This window comes from Podarcis gaigeae, assembly GCF_964106915.1.
Source record: "Podarcis gaigeae genome assembly, chromosome: 15".
In the NCBI taxonomy this organism is placed as follows: domain Eukaryota; kingdom Metazoa; phylum Chordata; class Lepidosauria; order Squamata; family Lacertidae; genus Podarcis; species Podarcis gaigeae.
This window is the reverse complement of record NC_139692.1, coordinates 4,518,863-4,534,773: the sequence shown is the minus strand read 5'-3', so window position 1 is coordinate 4,534,773 and position 15,911 is coordinate 4,518,863. Positions and strand designations below refer to the sequence as shown.

The 15,911-nt window shown below is 47.1% G+C and overlaps 1 protein-coding gene and 1 long non-coding RNA gene across 5 annotated transcripts in view; one reads left to right on the top strand and one right to left on the bottom strand.

Annotated features, from left to right (window-relative positions):
• DPYSL2 (dihydropyrimidinase like 2) overlaps window positions 1–15,911 on the bottom strand; it is an 87,056-nt gene that overhangs the window by 50,151 nt on the left and 20,994 nt on the right. Inside the window, exon 1 of one of the 4 annotated variants that reach the window (XM_083713582.1) lies at window positions 6,037–6,573. The exons of 2 other annotated variants lie outside the window; for them this stretch is intronic. In XM_083713582.1, the coding sequence (XP_083569708.1) occupies window positions 6,037–6,075 (39 nt within the window). In that variant the 5' untranslated portion in view covers window positions 6,076–6,573. Of the gene's footprint in view, window positions 1–6,036; window positions 6,574–15,911 lie in introns of those variants that run through there. One more of the 4 variants, XM_083713581.1, reaches the window with a different exon arrangement.
• Window positions 12,566–14,710, top strand: LOC310832223. Its single transcript, XR_014558167.1, has 2 exons — window positions 12,566–12,945; window positions 13,581–14,710. It is a non-coding gene; the product is annotated as an uncharacterized lncRNA (long non-coding RNA).

The window sequence follows — 15,911 nt, the reverse complement described above, 5'->3', positions numbered from 1 at the left end:
GTTGAGTTAAAGAAGTAGAAGCTGTGAGGATACCGTCTCCTTGAGTCCCATGTCAGTCAGGAGGAGAGAGATCTTCTAGAATGAAAAGACTCCCAAACCAGTTAAGAGGGGTGTAGTGATCCGCTGAGTCTGTTATACTGCTGGAAGTACCTCAGGAGTGAGATTGAGAAAAGGTTGGAAACTGACAGAAAGTTCCACGTTGTTTAAGAACCAATGTATTAAGCTGTAACAGCTACACAACAACTAAGTTAAAAACTGAAGCAAAATAACTGGAAATAGGCTGAGCATTTACCATCTAGTCTAGAAACCTGTAACATCTAAATGAGGAGTAATAACTGAATCAAGCAACTGTGTGTTTACTACCTTGTTTAGAAGCCAGTAACACCTACTAGGTTTAGTATAATGATTAATAAGTTAACTGTTTCCTGAAAGACCTTTATCAGCTGACACATCCTGTATTTTATCAATTTTGTTCTGTAAAATAAATATTTTATTATTTGCTCAACTTCTGCCTGAGTCTCCAAGGATCTAGGTTTACCCTCACTCGAAAACCAAAAGAGAGTGGTTATATAGAGAATATTTAGGTGGGATCTGCTGCAATCAGTAGCCAGAGTGGTAGGATCAACTACAAGGAGTAAACCCAATTCCTTGGCATTGGCCTAATCATACCTCCCAGCCTATGGTTTTAGGCTAGGAACAACATAAAAATTGATACGCCAGAGGCTGTAAAAACCTTACTCTACTTTAAAGCAAGTTTTCACAACTAGTCACAAGAGCAAGAAATCACATGCCTTATTCCAATCAAACTTGGATCTCTTCCTCCATCCTCTCAGCACAGTGGCAATATTGTGGTCAAGAGTCACATGACTAGCGACTGTCCATCTTATGTAATTATCCAATCATTTTTCTTACCTCTTAACCTTCAATCATCATTCCACAACATCAAAACAATCTGAAATCATTGTTAAAACCATAAAAATGCCACAGGCAGAACTTTGTGGGTATCATTAACACTATGTGCCAAAGGCCTGGGGGAGGGGCAGAAGCAAGCCTTTAACTGGCCCTTAAAAGACACTCATGTTAGAGACACACGCAATATTCACAGGGAGGGAGTTCCACATCTGGGGACCACCACTGTAGATAGTGGGCTGTATTTGCCAAGAACACAGAGCATCATCTGGAGGGACACAGATTACTCACTCTTGCTGCAGATGTGGAAAATGCAATATGCATGGCACAAAATGCAAGAAGCCATAGGTCTCTTTTCAGCAGAGATTCAGGCCCCATCTGCATTTAAGGCAGTATCTCACCACTTTAAACTATCATGGTTTCCCCCCAAGAATCCTGAGAACTGTAGTTTATTAAGGGTGTTGAGAGTTGTTAAAGGTAAAGGTACTCCTGCCCGTACGGGCCAGTATGACCGACTCTAGGGTTGCGTGCTCATCTCGCTCAAGAGGCCGGGGGCCAGCGCTGCCCGGAGACACTTCCGGGTCACGTAGCCAGCGTGACAAAGCTGCATCTGGCGAGCCAGTGCAGCACACGGAACGCCGTTTACCTTCCCGCTAGTATGCGGTCCCTATTTATCTACTTGCCCCCAGGGGTGCTTTCGAACTGCTAGGTTGGCAGGCGCTGGGACCGAGCAATGGGAGCGCACCCCGCCGCGGGGATTCGAACCGCCGACCTGACGATCGGCAAGTCCTAGGCGCTGAGGTTTTACCCACAGCGCCACCCGCGTCCCAAGAGAGTTGTTAGGAGAGCCCTATTCCCCACACAGAGCTACAATTCCCAGTTACCTGGGAAGAGGGATTGTTAAACCACTCTCAGAACTGTAGCTTTATCGGGGGGGGGGGGTAGGGAACACATATTCAAGCACCACCTCAGCCCCTATTACAGTGCAGATACGGCCTCAGACACACACATTTGAATCCATCTTCAACTTTGCACTGTAACTTGCTCTGAAAGCAGTGTTAGAAACTGGGATAGAAAAGGGACCTGGGCTGTGGGCATCAAAACAGAATGTCTACTCACCACGGGGGGGGGGGGGCTCGCAACACTTTTTATTTATTAATTTGATAAGCATGAATTAATACACATTTCACATAAGTGACACATTGTTAATATCACATTTTTAGCAGAAATTGTTAATTCATGCTTAATTTGGTGTTTACAATAAAATATTGGTACCATATTTCAGTTTTCAAAACACTCTACTCTTCGTTGTTAAACTCCTTAACATATTGTCTATCCTTAACATATACTTCGTGGTTTCAAAGCACATAGATTTTAGTAATTATTGAGTGTCACCCAGGCGCAAAAAATGGCACCCAGACTTTTGGAAGTGCTCACAAATGGAGAATCTTTAAGCGCAAAATGCACCTGGCACCCTGTCCGCAAGTCAAAGAAGACATCTGAAATGTTCCGTGGTGGCAACCTCTTATACACTAAACTTGGATTCCCAACACTTTTGCCAAAAAGACCTGTCATCATCACTGCTAAGCAGCATGATACGTTCACTCCCTGGAATAATCTAGATCTGGTTTTCTAAGGCAGTGTTTCCCAACCTTGGGCCTCCAGCTGTTTTTGAACTACAATTCCCATCATCCCTGACCACTGGTCTTGCTAGCTAGGGATGATGGGAGTTGTAGTCCAAAAACAGCTGGAGGCCCAAGGCTGGGAAACACTGTTCTAAGGTACACTTACCCACAAACAGGTGCCTATGAAACTCATCAAGATTGACTCTTCTTATGTTCTTATGACTGAGAATCGTAGGAATTGGAGGGGGCCTTCTTTGGCATTTGGAGAAGAGGGCCTGGTAGGCCATTAACAGGAAGTCCAAACCTTGTTGTTGTTGTTGTTTAGTCGTTTAGTCGTGTCCGACTCTTCGTGACCCCATGGACCAGAGAACGCCAGGCACCTCTGTCCTCCACTGCCTCCCGCAGTTTGGTTAAACTCATGCTGGTAACCTCGAAAACACTATCCAACCATCTCGTCCTCTGTCGCCCCCTTCTCCTTGTGCCCTCCATCTTTCCCAACATCAGGGAACATCGCCTTGCCGTGGCGAAGGGGCTTGAAGAACTCAGAGAAGCTATGAACTATGCCGAGCAGGGCACCCAAGATGAACAGGTCATAGTGGAGAGTTTTGACCAAACGTGATCCACCTGGAGGAGGAACCGGCAAGCCACTCCAGTATCCCTGCCAAGAAAACTCCATGGACAAAGACAACAGTCCAAACCTAGAGCATAGCAAATTGCCCAGTTTCTGCTTGAAGGCCTTCTGGGAGGGACAGTCCTCTCCCCACACCACAAATGATTTACCTTTCCTCCAAAATGTTAAACTGAAATCTCACATCATATAGGTCCATATTGTTTGTCCTACCTTCTGGGGCAGCGAAGATGCCATTGGCCGCTTCCGTGTGAAAGCCCTTCAGGTGTTTGAGCTAAAACTGCTCTTCTTCAAGATAAATCAAGCAATTATTCCTTCCAGTAGCACCTTAGAGACCAACTAAGTTTGTTATTGGTATGAGCTTTCGTGTGCACGGACACTTCTGAAGAAGTCCTATGATCCCTCTACAGTGTGGAATACGTGAGCGAAGTCACATCCATGCCATACATTTAAAGAACTCTTATACCAGCTTAACGGTGATGGAGAATCCTGGGAACTGTCATTTGTTAAGAGTGACAGGAATTGTAGCTCTGTGAGGTCTGTAAATGTATACTGTGGATGTGACCCTAGTTTCTAAAGGATTGGGTTAATTGAAACTTGTCTTGTTTCAAGGGGTTGGGTCACTGGCCTTCAACCAGAGAGCTGCAACCGATAACTGAGCCATGACTTTAGATTAAGTAGATTGCACCAAGAGTGCCACAACTACATTTTGTGAAGAGAAGCATAGAAGACCGGAGAAAGAGCAGAGAAAGAATGTGGAAGAACAAGATAAAAATAAATACATAAAATCAGTACCCATATTGCAAGTTAAGAGTTACAAAATGAACCACAGAGTTGGAAGGTTGAAGGACACTAGTCAAAATGAATTTCAAACCCCATCCAGGCCTAATAATTCCACCCTTCTAATAACTGTTGGATGCAGAAGTGTTGCTCCTGGCAAAATCCACTTCTGTGCAGAGTCACGTGGTCAGTGCTTTTCCATTGTTGTCACTCCATTAACCCTGCAGTTATTCTAGGTTTACACACTGAAACAAACTAGATCAGACTCTTTATACATTTCACCCGTTTATCTTAGAGCACTGCTGTCATTGCAGAAAAAAACAAGTGTACCAAACAGCTGAAGGCCTGAATTGCTATCAGCCTCATGCTAGAGTATAACCTTAATGTCGCTCCAATGTATTTTTTTAAAGGCTTTAGATTTTAAGAGTCGGTGAGAAAATACCAATTCACTGAAAAGATTCTTTGACACGAGCCATGTTACGTAAAGAGAGAGGGAGGGAGAGACTGCTGTCCAACCCAACATTTTGTTCGGATTCTTAAAAATTTCTTCACAACTCTCAGCTTTAATACTCAAAGAAAAAAGGTTTGGCATGATGAGATGTGTCCCAGTCATCTCTAGCTGTCACTTAAGTAACAGGAAAAAGAAGGAAATTAAGCCTCTTGCTTCTTAGAGCACATTATAGTATTAATTTAAGAAGTGAGCTGCATCTCCTACTAATATATATACTGCAATCGCATCCAACAGTGCTGTGTACATGTTTTGTGCCTCTGCATCTCGAAATCCATGCATGGCAATCAGGTCCTGCAATAACGAACACTAGGACTTTATTATGTAACTGTTCTCGTCTGCCCGCCCCCCTTCGGATTCCCTGCAGGAACGAACATGGGGAGATTCTGACTGACAAAGTGGGGAGAAATCCTTCCAGAAGAGAAATGACTCCTATTTCATCTTGGATAAAGATGGGGAAAGGTGGGTGGACGGGAGAATGGAAGCATGCTGCAGAGGGTGAGGGTCTCCTGTACCAACCATTTATTCACTTCCTTGCCCACTCCCCATTTTTCCTTGCTGGGGAGGGACAGCAAAGATGAACAGCCAAGCGGCCAGCCCCTTTCTGCTCAAATCACCCAAGCCATCACCGCCATTACTTGCTGCAAGGGGTGGGGTGAGAGGAAAAAGACCTGGATTTGTCTTCCAACCTTCCCCCTACCCGCTCCCATTTGCCTCTTTTGTGTGAATAAAGAGGGCGAAATTGGGGGGAGATCAGGAAAGGGAGGGTGGAGAAGAGAAATTTAAGACACCAGCCAAGCCCACCACTCAACCATCCCCTTTACCAGCACCCTAAAAGGCAGCGGGTGGGGCAGACTTGCCAAAGCTCCCAACATCACAACCATGTTCTTTTAAACCCTCGCTTCAAATACTAAAATTAAAAAGACATAATTTTTAAAATACACCCACTGGCTCGCCTGCCACAACCACAGGCAACACCTTCAGGTCGACCACCCAACTGCCCACCCTCGCTGCCAAGAGGGTCACCCCATCAGATCCCATTTCTCCACCACCATCCAACAAAGCAGAATGAATGCGTAAAACTGTATTTTAAAGGAAGAACAAAACAGACCTTCAAGACCGCTAAGGGCAGCTATTCATCATGGGCTTATGAAACAACGTACAGTCACAGAACAACTCTCTCTCTCTCTCTCTTGCCCTTTCTGTGTCCAGTTTTATTATTTCAGGCATGTACACTGAAAAATCTGCAATCGGCTTGTGACTATCCGGGGATGGCAAGATAAAAGCATCTTTCTGGCGGCCACAAATAACAGAGCGCGGGGGGGGGCGGGAGAGGGAAGCTCTTCACGTTTGCATCCGCTACGCAACTTCAAGGCAACCATTGTTCCCCCGCTTGCGCCAGGTTTCCCCTCCTTCCCTCCCCATCATGTTCATTATTATTATTATCATTATCTATATCTCGACGGCGGCATCAAAGGCTTTTTTGAGCGCGCTGCTTGCAGAAGCCTCTCTGCCTTCCCCCCTTAATGCACACACAAAGGGCTTGATCCACATCGCCCTCCCACGCGCCACCGCCTGCAACTCACCGTGATGCGTGGAATGTTTTTCTTCCCTTGGTAAGACATCTCGGGGAAACAAAGTCCCACGCAACCTTTCTTTAAAAAAAAATAGTAATAAATAAAACCCCTACTTTCTGCAGATTCTGTTCGTGCACCAAAAAAAAGCGCTCGTTTGCTTTAAAAATTGCAATAGTGTTATTCGTATTTTTGAAAAGGGCACGTAAACAGTGCTGCGCTTGTCTTCCTTGCAAGAAATAATATTCAAAAGTACAGATGCAGCATATATATATATTTGGAAAGCAAACCGTGCAGCGGTGTCGTTTGCGCACCCGCCCACCCCAAAAAAAATTTCGCAAGGATGAGAAAGGAGCCGCGATCCCCCCGTGCGACGCCTTTTCTTCCCTCTGCTCCAAACCCAGCCCAGTCTCGAGGAGGAGGAGGAGGAGAAGGCGGGGGAGAGAGAGAGAGAGAGAGAGAAGCCCTCTCCGGCAGCAATCAAAGCCCGAGCACAAGGAAGGTGCTGCCGCGCCTGCGCGCCGCGCCACGCCCTGTCCTCCACAGACGAGAGGGGCCGGCCGGCTGCGGGGCCCCGATTGGCTGCAGGCGTCGGCCGCATGCAAATACCGCGCCGCCGCCGTGCAATGGGGAGCGAGCAGAGCGGCAACATGCAAAGTGGCGCAGTGGAGGAGCCAACCGGCAGCGGGCTGCAGCCTCGGCGGGCTCGCCGCGACTTGGAAGGCAGGGCGCGCTAGCGAGGGAGCGGGCAGGACGCCGCCGCCCGCCGCCGCCGTTGCCGTCCTTTGGGCTGCAGTGCCAATAAGGAAGCGGCGGCGGGGCGGGGCTTCTCTTTATCTCCTTTGCATGGATGCATCCAAATCCCTGTCCTTCGGGTGATGGCTTTTTTAATAAAATAAAAAATGCTGCAAAGGGAGCCAGTTTTATTTCTGGCTGTACCCTTCAAAGGGTTGCTCCAGTGCTGGTTTCAGTTGCATCCTGGTGCAGCAGGAAGGAGAGAGAGAGAGAATATCCGCAGTCTTGCAGATGAGCTGCTGCTGCTGCTGCTGCTGCTGCCCACGCCCTGTTCTCTGCCAGCCAGACATATACAGAGAGGGATAATGCGTATACGCTTTTGATCCCTTGCTGTCGTGGGGAGGAGAGAAGCGGCTTCTGCATTCGCTTGGCTGCATTTGCATTCGCAGCTGCTAACTGCTGGATCAGTTAGTTTGAGGGGAGGATTGCAAAGGTATTGTTTGGCTTTTTCTTTGAAGCAGGAAATGGCATCCACCCATGAAAGACGTTGGCCATGATGGAGGATGTTAAAAGGAGCTATTTCTTCCCCTTGGTTGATACTAGCTTTACTGGTGCATTTAATTTTTAATTTTAACACTTTCTCCCCATCCCTCCAAAACGTACGTTTGTGCCTCTTCCAAAATAGAAATTGCAAGTTATTGTGAAACGACATACAATTATCCATGAACATGCTTTACAAGGTATTGTTTTTAATAAAGTGTGTCTTACGAATTTGAATCTGGGCTGGTCAGTTCCCACGTGCATGTTAATTGCCCTTTGATGATCAAGTTTCGGCTATTACACTGAGTAAACCTAGGAAAATTTACTATCTAGGTAAAGGTTTAGGACCCCTGGATGGTTAAGACCAGTCAAACTTGACCTTATGGTGAGGAGCTCATCTGGCTTCAGGCTGAGGGAGCTGACATGTGGTCAGCATGACTAAACTGCTATGGTGCAACAGGACACTGATGAGTGCCAGAGCGCATGGAAACACCATTTGCTTTCCCACCACAGCAGTACCTATTTATCTACTCGTGCTGGTATGCTTTCAAACTGCCAGGTTGGCAGGAGCACGGACTCAGACAGCCAACCTTCTGATTGGCAAGCATAAGAAGCTCAGTGATTTAGACCACAGTGCCACCCACTCCCTACTAGTGCCAAGAACAGACCTGGTGGACCAAGCAAAAAGGCCCCTCTAGGCCATCATTCTGTTCTCAGTGGCCCACCAGATGCCTGTAGGAAGCCTGCAAATCATCATAATAATAAAAAAAAGGATTTTAAAACAGGGCCCTCCATAGTAGTGGTTTTGTTTTTGCTTGCAAGATTCTGCAACGGGACGCAGGTGGCGCTGTGGGTTAAAGGTTCGAATCCCTGCGGCGGGGTGCGCTCCCGCTGCTCGGTCCCAGCGCCTGCCAACCTAGCAGTTCGAAAGCACCTCCGGGTGCAAGTAGATAAATAGGGACCGCTTACCAGCGGGAAGGTAAACGGCATTTCCGTGTGCAGCTCTGGCTCGCCAGATGCAGCTTTGTCACGCTGGCCACGTGACCCGGAAGTGTCTCCGGACAGCGCTGGCCCCCGGCCTCTTAAGTGAGATGGGCGCACAACCCCAGAGTCTGTCAAGACTGGCCCGTACGGGCAGGGGTACCTTTACCTTTACTTTTACCATACTAGTGGTTTTGTTTTTGCTTGCAAGATTCTGCAACATAGTGGTACCACTGGCGGAGGAGGAGGAGTGCGGAGGGAGCGCACCACCCCCAGCAGTGTGATCCCGGTGGGGTGCCATTGTGGCTGCCCCTGCCCCCCACCTGTGCTGGGTGCTACACCCCCACAGGCAGTGTGCCATTCCCCCAGGCGCGCACCAGCCCTGCCCCCGCCTGCTCTCTGCCCCCCCCCCATGCCAGAACATGAAGCTCTGCCACTGAGTGGTACATTTATTCTGGAGCTTCTGCACATAATTCTGGTTTATTAGTTGTTCTGTGACTTTGACTGATACTACATTATTGCCCTCTGGAGGGGCACTCCCACAAAAGCAAGACAAAAAAATTAACCAGAACATTTGTGGTGTAAAAATTGCAGGAGTTCAGCAGGGAACGGTGGGACATACACTGACTGGACACAAAGTAATAGGTTTGTTCTGAAAGTGTTGCAGAGACAAAAAGTATTGAAAGTGGGATTACATATAGCTACTCTGATATCTTTATGAGTGCACAATAATAATAAAAAAGCAGTAAGACACACACACAAACCATGGTTACAGCTTATGGTCTCTTTGGAACAAGGCAAACCATTAGCCTGAGTTCAGACACAACTAAGTCAAACTATGGCTTAATCTCGGGTACCGCAGTAGCAGCAGCAGCAGCAGCAAAGCAGCTGCGATTTTTGTCTTGTGTACCTGCACGCTTGCTTGCTGATTCTATGGCTCAGCATTACAGGCAGAGACATTACATATTCACCATATCACAAACAGAAGTTTCTCCTTTATTTATTTGCAAATTTGTTTTTTTTACCCTGCCATTAGGCACTGTGCCGGGCAGCTCAGTCACAAGATAACTGGGGAAAAATAAAATACCATTAAAACTCAAGATCAGGTTAAAACCGAATTCCTGTGAGTAGCATTATTATTATATATATATTATTATTATATATACAGTGGCGTAGCGTGGGTTGTCAGCACCCGGGGCAAGGCAAGTAATTTGCACCCCCTAACCCGTGGATTTGCGCCCCCTAACCCTAACCCCCAGATGTTGCGCCCGGTGCGGCCGGCCCCCCCTGCACCCCCCATGCTACCCCACTGTATATATATATTAACCCCCAATGCTTGTTTAACAAAACACTGAAGACCCATTAAAGACAAGTCCAACCAGGACTCGTAAAGTAGGGGGTTCCACGATCTGGGCCCTCCCACTTAAAGAAGGCCCATTGGGCCTTTGGGGAACTGCTGGAAACCCAGCACTCCAGCAAAGCCCAACAGCTTATACATTGGTCATCACTGTGTCACCACATGGGCGACAGAGTGCCTACCAGTACCTCCCCATAACACCCACAAGTGGTCACAGTAAATATCACCTCAGAAACACCGGAGACACTGTTTGCTCTCTCTGCTCAGTTCCTGTTTGCTTTGGCTTATGCCAGCAGCACCCCCCCCCCCAGTGCCCTCCAGCTGGGGCGACCCAACTGCAAAGCTGCCCAAGATAGCAAGGCGGGGGAAGCGTGTGGGGTGTGGCAGTGTGTGCGGTGTCTGTGTGTTTAACTGTGAGGGAGTGTGTGCCTGTGAGGGAGTGTTGTCCAAGGTAGCGAGGAGGGGAAAGCATGCACAGGGTAGGGGGTGGCAGTGTGTGTATGTGGTGTCCGGCTCTCTTTCTCTCCTCCACAATTTGCATACACGAATTTTGCTGCACCCTCCAGTGCGCATCCTGCCCACGGCATGCTCTGGGACACACCCTGGCCATAGCTGTCAACTTTTCCCTTTTCTTGTGAGGAATCCTATTCGGACTAAGGGAATTTCCCTTTAAAAAAAGGAAAACGTTGACAGCTATGACCCTGGCACCCACTCCTGCTCCTGCTCCTGCTCCTGCACCCACTCACCCCACCCCATCAAATGTGTCCTCTTTTTTGCTCTTCGGAATATGGCAACTCTAGGATGGAGGTACCTTTCCCCTGCTGATTTGCGGAGGGGGGAGTGATCCTGGCATTTTTTCTGCTCTTTTAGATGTGGCAGACATTTTGTGTTTTGCCACACCCTCACAGCAGCCATTTTGTGTCATGCCACATACCCATAGCAGACATTTTCTAACTAGCCCTTACAGCCCTTTCTCAAAATTTTAAATGTGCCCACAGGCCCCCAAAGATTTTTGACCCCTGGGCTACTGCCTGCGCTGGGAATTGACAGCTCAGCAGCCGAGTAAAACCCACAGCCAGGCCAGGTTACCAACACAGGATGGGACACAGAAGGCACATTGCCAAGGACCCCCTCATACCTGGAGCCAACCTGAAGTCCTGCCCTACACCATAATGTAATAGTTTTAGGTTCAATGTTTTGAGACAAGAACTAGTTCGCTAACTACCTCAGAAGCCATTCCACATCCTTCTTGGACTAGGGTCATGGGATAAAAACTTCTCTATGTCAGGTTTTACCCCATTAGTAGAGAGAACATCTCCCCAAAATGTGATCCCAAAAACACAATGTTCTTTATTTAGTTTAATTTCCTGCTGCATCTAAGACCTTCCCAAGTGTTAGATCATGTTCACCTTTGACAGAGTACTGCACAATATCATCTATTGAAGTGTCAATTCCATCGGTGTGCTCATATATCATGTGTATGGTTCTATAGTACATGTCAGCTGCTGAAGCAACATCAAATAGGTGTCACAGAAAGTAATACCTCTCAAAGGGGTATTGACCGTGAAGTGTTTGGGTTGTCCTCTGTGAGCATTTGCAAATTGTGCCATGATTTTCTCTCTAGTGGGGAGTTTGAAATACTCAATCTTGATGGCCTTAAGGCTTCTGGCATCACCCATTCTGTGGGTTCCTCAATCTTCTTTATGACCTGTAAAAAAACCCATTCTTGAGAACTTCTCTCTGAGTTTGTCACAAAGTGCAAAATGCACTTTTCTGCATGGATGGATCTCTGAGGACATTACCGTATTTTTCTGTGTATAAGATGCCCCCGTCTATAAGACAACCCCTATTTTTTTTGAACCCCAAATTAAGAAATCAATATTTTAAACATCAAACAGAACAACTTTGGTATTTTATTAACTATTCAAAGCACCAGAACCAGCGTAGCAACGGAGTGGGCCCCACCAACACCTGAGATTCACCATCCATGTATAAGACGACTCCTAATTTTGGACTAAATTTTTTAAGGAAAAAGCATTGTCTTATACACGAAAAAATATGGTAGTCTGTTTATTTATTTGGATAGTATGTTCACCTGGTAAGTAGCCAAGTCCTTCAAATATATTTTGATAACACAAAATCAGTGTGTCATATTCCTGTTTTCCATTGTCTTGCATGGCCAGTTCCCATTTAATCATGCTAAGTTTGTCATGCACTGCCAAACCCAGAACTGGAGTCAGCTGTTTAGGAATTATAATAAATGGCAAGCTATATTCAGTGTCTTTGTATCTGGTGCTGCCAATATGGTGTCCCTTTACTGGTAATAGTCCATTAGTTAAATACTTGTTGAAAGTATTTTTCACCTAAATTGGAGTCTTTCATAATCGTCGGACAACATATTAACCTGAGCACCCATGTCTAGCTTAAAGGCTGACATTGTTCCTTGCATTTCCACTAGCTGATTCCAGTCCTTCCAGCCATGCTCCCTGCCCAATTCTACTACACCCATATAAAACTATTTCTTATCAACCTGGAGTTTCAGAAATTGTGATCTGCAATAGTGTGCAAGTTGGTTGTGCTTGCCACATTTATATCAGACCAGGGGTGGTGTGTGCCATGAAGTGGGAAGTGCCCCCCTGCCCTCTGTGACCGCCCAAACCAGGGGTAGGCAACCTAAGGCATGGGGGCCAGATGCAGCCCAATCGCCTTCTTAATCTGACCCACGGTCGGTCGGGAAACCAGCGTGTTTTTACATGAGTAGAATGTGTCCTTTTATTTAAGATGTATCTCTGGGTTATTTCTGGGGCATAGGAATTCGTTCTTTTTTTTTTTCTTTTTCAAAATATAGTCCGGCCCACCACATGGTCTGAGTGATGGTGGACTGGCCCACAGCTAAAAAAGGCTGCTGACCCCTGGTTTATTTCAAATCTTGCTTGCTCATTCCTTTGGAACTGGCAGCTGGGGTGTTTATTTCCACATTTTGTATCCAATCTTTGCATAAGCTTACATCTAACAAAAAAGTGTCTTTTAAAAGTTGCAGAATCACACTGGTATTCAAATGCAAACTGTCTCCAAGCAGTTGCCAACTGTTCCAAACGACCAGGACCCTGGAGTTATGATTTGTGTTCTTCTGAGCGTTCAAAGCAAGCTGCATTCTAACTGCCTCAGAACTCCAAGGAGCAGTTGCTACGGTGCTCAGACCAGCTTCACTCTTTCCAGGTCCTCTCCTAGATCAGACACTGGAAGAGAAAGCCCTGGAAGAAGCCCTCGCTCTGGAAAAAGACTGGTTGAAGAACTGATTCACGCAGGTGCATATATGCAGCGCTCCTCAGTTCCCCACCAACATAGCAGTGTCTTCTCAGATAGGAACAAATTGACTTTTATTTCCTTTTGTCCTGTCTGAGAGCCACTTGGTAGGCTTTTCACTGTGTGTGTGTGTGTGTGTGTGAGAGAGAGAGAGAGAGAGAGAGAGAGAGAGAGAGAGAGAGAGAATGAGGACTAAAGCCAGAAAGGATTCTCTCCTGAACAGGAGTTGTATTGGTCTGTTGCACCAACTTTCTTTCAAGGGTAGCATGCATAACTTTGGTGGGATCATGCCTGACATTTTACCAATGGAGAGGGAAGGGAGGGGAGCATAGGAGTGCAGAGGAGGAGTGGACTAGACAAGAGCCCAATTATCTGCATGGAGGGGGCCCTAGAACAAAAGGGGTTGTGCGGTTGTGCAATTTCTTCACCCCTGGGGAAGTCTGATTCCTGGCACTTATGATTGCAGGTACAGCAGACTTTTCCATTCCTACGTCTCATGGTGGGAAATGCAGAATTTGCCCTAGAATGGTGGCATTGTTTTAGCTGCACATCACTATTTGCTCAAACTTTAGGAGGTGTCCATATGATACTGTGCCTAAGTATCTAACGGTTATCCTTTGTCTGTCTTTTTCTCCAGCATGCCTTCTATCGCCAGCCTTCCCAGCACTAAAGCAGATCTTCCACCCCAGGCGCATGATGGGTCCTTCCCAGTCCGCCTCTTGTGCAGGGTGTCCTGCGTGCAACTCGCTGCCTTTCTCCTGGCTGTCCTGGGCTGCCTAATGAGCATCTGCTCCACATCTGCCAACCTTGACTGGAGAGTGTGGCAAGTGGACAAAATCATGGGCAGCAACCAGCAGGGCATTGTGGGCATTGGCATCTGGGGTGCCTGTTCTGTCAGAAGAGTTACTGTGAAGAAAACCAACATGATATGCATACCATTCAATGATGAGGAGTCCCTGCCAGCTGAAATCATTGTGGCCCAGGACTTGATGCCAATGGCCTCAGTGGCCACTGTGGTGACCGTTCTTTGGATGGCCTTTGCTCTATGCAACATCTTTGAGCCGGGAAAAGACGAGAATTTCATTGATACCTTCTTTTCAACTGGAGGAAGGATAGAGTTGGCAGCGGGTACTTGTGTACTGATTTCCATTTCATGGAATCTTCACTCTGTATTAACAAACGAAGGAATTCCGCTTCCAGAGGTTTGGGGAGTGCCTCCGATTCCCACAGAACAACGTGCTGGAATGGCCATCTATATTGGGTTTCTTGCTGCAGCTTCGCAGCTTTTAAGCGGAACTCTGGTTCTGGGTGAAAAATATTTTTGGAAAAGGAGTGGAATAAACACTTCCAAGCCAAAATTTGTAAACAACCCAGAAAGTGTTACAGACACTGAAAACCGAAAGCTGAGGATGAGACAGTACTTCTCTTCTGTGACACTGGAATGTGAAGAAGAAAAACCCCCTATCTGGCGGAGATATCAAAGTCATATTAAAATGGAAACCATGCCAAGCTCACTAGCAATATGGCTAACGAATGGTTCCCATCCTGTGACAAGCTTTTTTTAAATTGAAGCAGGGGACGTTGTGTATATTTATTTTCTTATGCATATTCTGTTGTGTGTGTTTTTTAACTGAATGCTTCTGGGATGCTTATGACATAGGGTTAACTATAAATAGGGGCAATAAATGAAAAGTATAAAACTGTTATATTTACCTGTAGATATTTATGCTATATCTCTTTTAACAATAAAAAGAATGTTATCTCATCGCAAACGTATGCTGGAGTGCTTATTTCACTGCAGACTCAACTGTGTATGGTCCTTTTTGAATTTTCTTCAGCAACACTGCAAATCGCAAAAGGGTCTGGGGCATGCTTCCTCTGTGTGTGTGTTTGCAGTCCGTTTTACAGAGAATACTGGCCAAGCCTTTGAGTGCCTGTGTGCTGCTCCCAGCCCTGGCCAGCAAGAACAATGATCAGGGACACCCGGTTTCAGGGGTCCAGAGAGACCTAGGCCACTTCCAGCTTTAGGCAGAATAAAAAATTTTTAATGATGGAACACAAAACAAAATAGCGCCACACACCAAAGAAGTGAGATGTAATTAAATATGATGAAATATCTGCGAACAAAAAAAGAACCATGTTGTCAGGGGCTCAGGAGCAGAGGCACAGGGAAGAGGGGAGATGGAGAGCGAGGGGGAGGAATCCGAGGGGAGCGTAGGAGGGGACAGTGGTCCGAGGGATTCCATGAGCCTCTCCAGTGAATCGGAAGATTCACAAAAGGGGCGCCAGTGGCCAGGGGCAGGGGGTTCCCAAGGGGAACGCCCCAGGAGCAAGGGGGCAGCAGGGACTCCCAGAGCAGTAGTTGGAAATCAGGACCAGCTTCCCCACCAGAGCAGAGTGGGGGGGAAGAGTCCCAGGTATCGGGGCCAGTGCTTTCCCCACCAGGGAGAGGAGACGAGGCAGAGCTGACCACGCCTCCATCGGAGAGTCAGGCAACGGAGGGGAGGTCAGATCCGGCCAGTGTCACGGAAGAGGAAAGCAGTGATAGAAGCAGTGTAACGGTTAGGAGAAAGGTCACTGGGTTGGCGCGAGAAACAAGTTCAAATGTACAGGAGCGCGGGACAGCAGAGAATGAGGATTGGGAACTGGGTCCTAAAGCCCGCCGGAGGCAGGGGGAGGAGCTAAGCGACTCAGCATCGGAGGAGTCCAGAAAGGGCAATGTCCCGGTGGGCAGGAGGACCCAGAGGAGGAGAGAACAGCGTAGAAGGTGGAGCAGGGCTAGGATCTTAAACTGGTGCGGAAGGGGAGGTGATTCAGACGGGACTTCGCCGATCTAAGGTCTAAGACGTAGGGCTGCACGCTCTGGCGTTGAAATGGAAACTAAACTTCAATAAATACTTTTGTACATTACATCAACCTGGCGTTGGTCCTCTGTGAGCTGGGACCTAGAGGCAGCTCTGACACATGT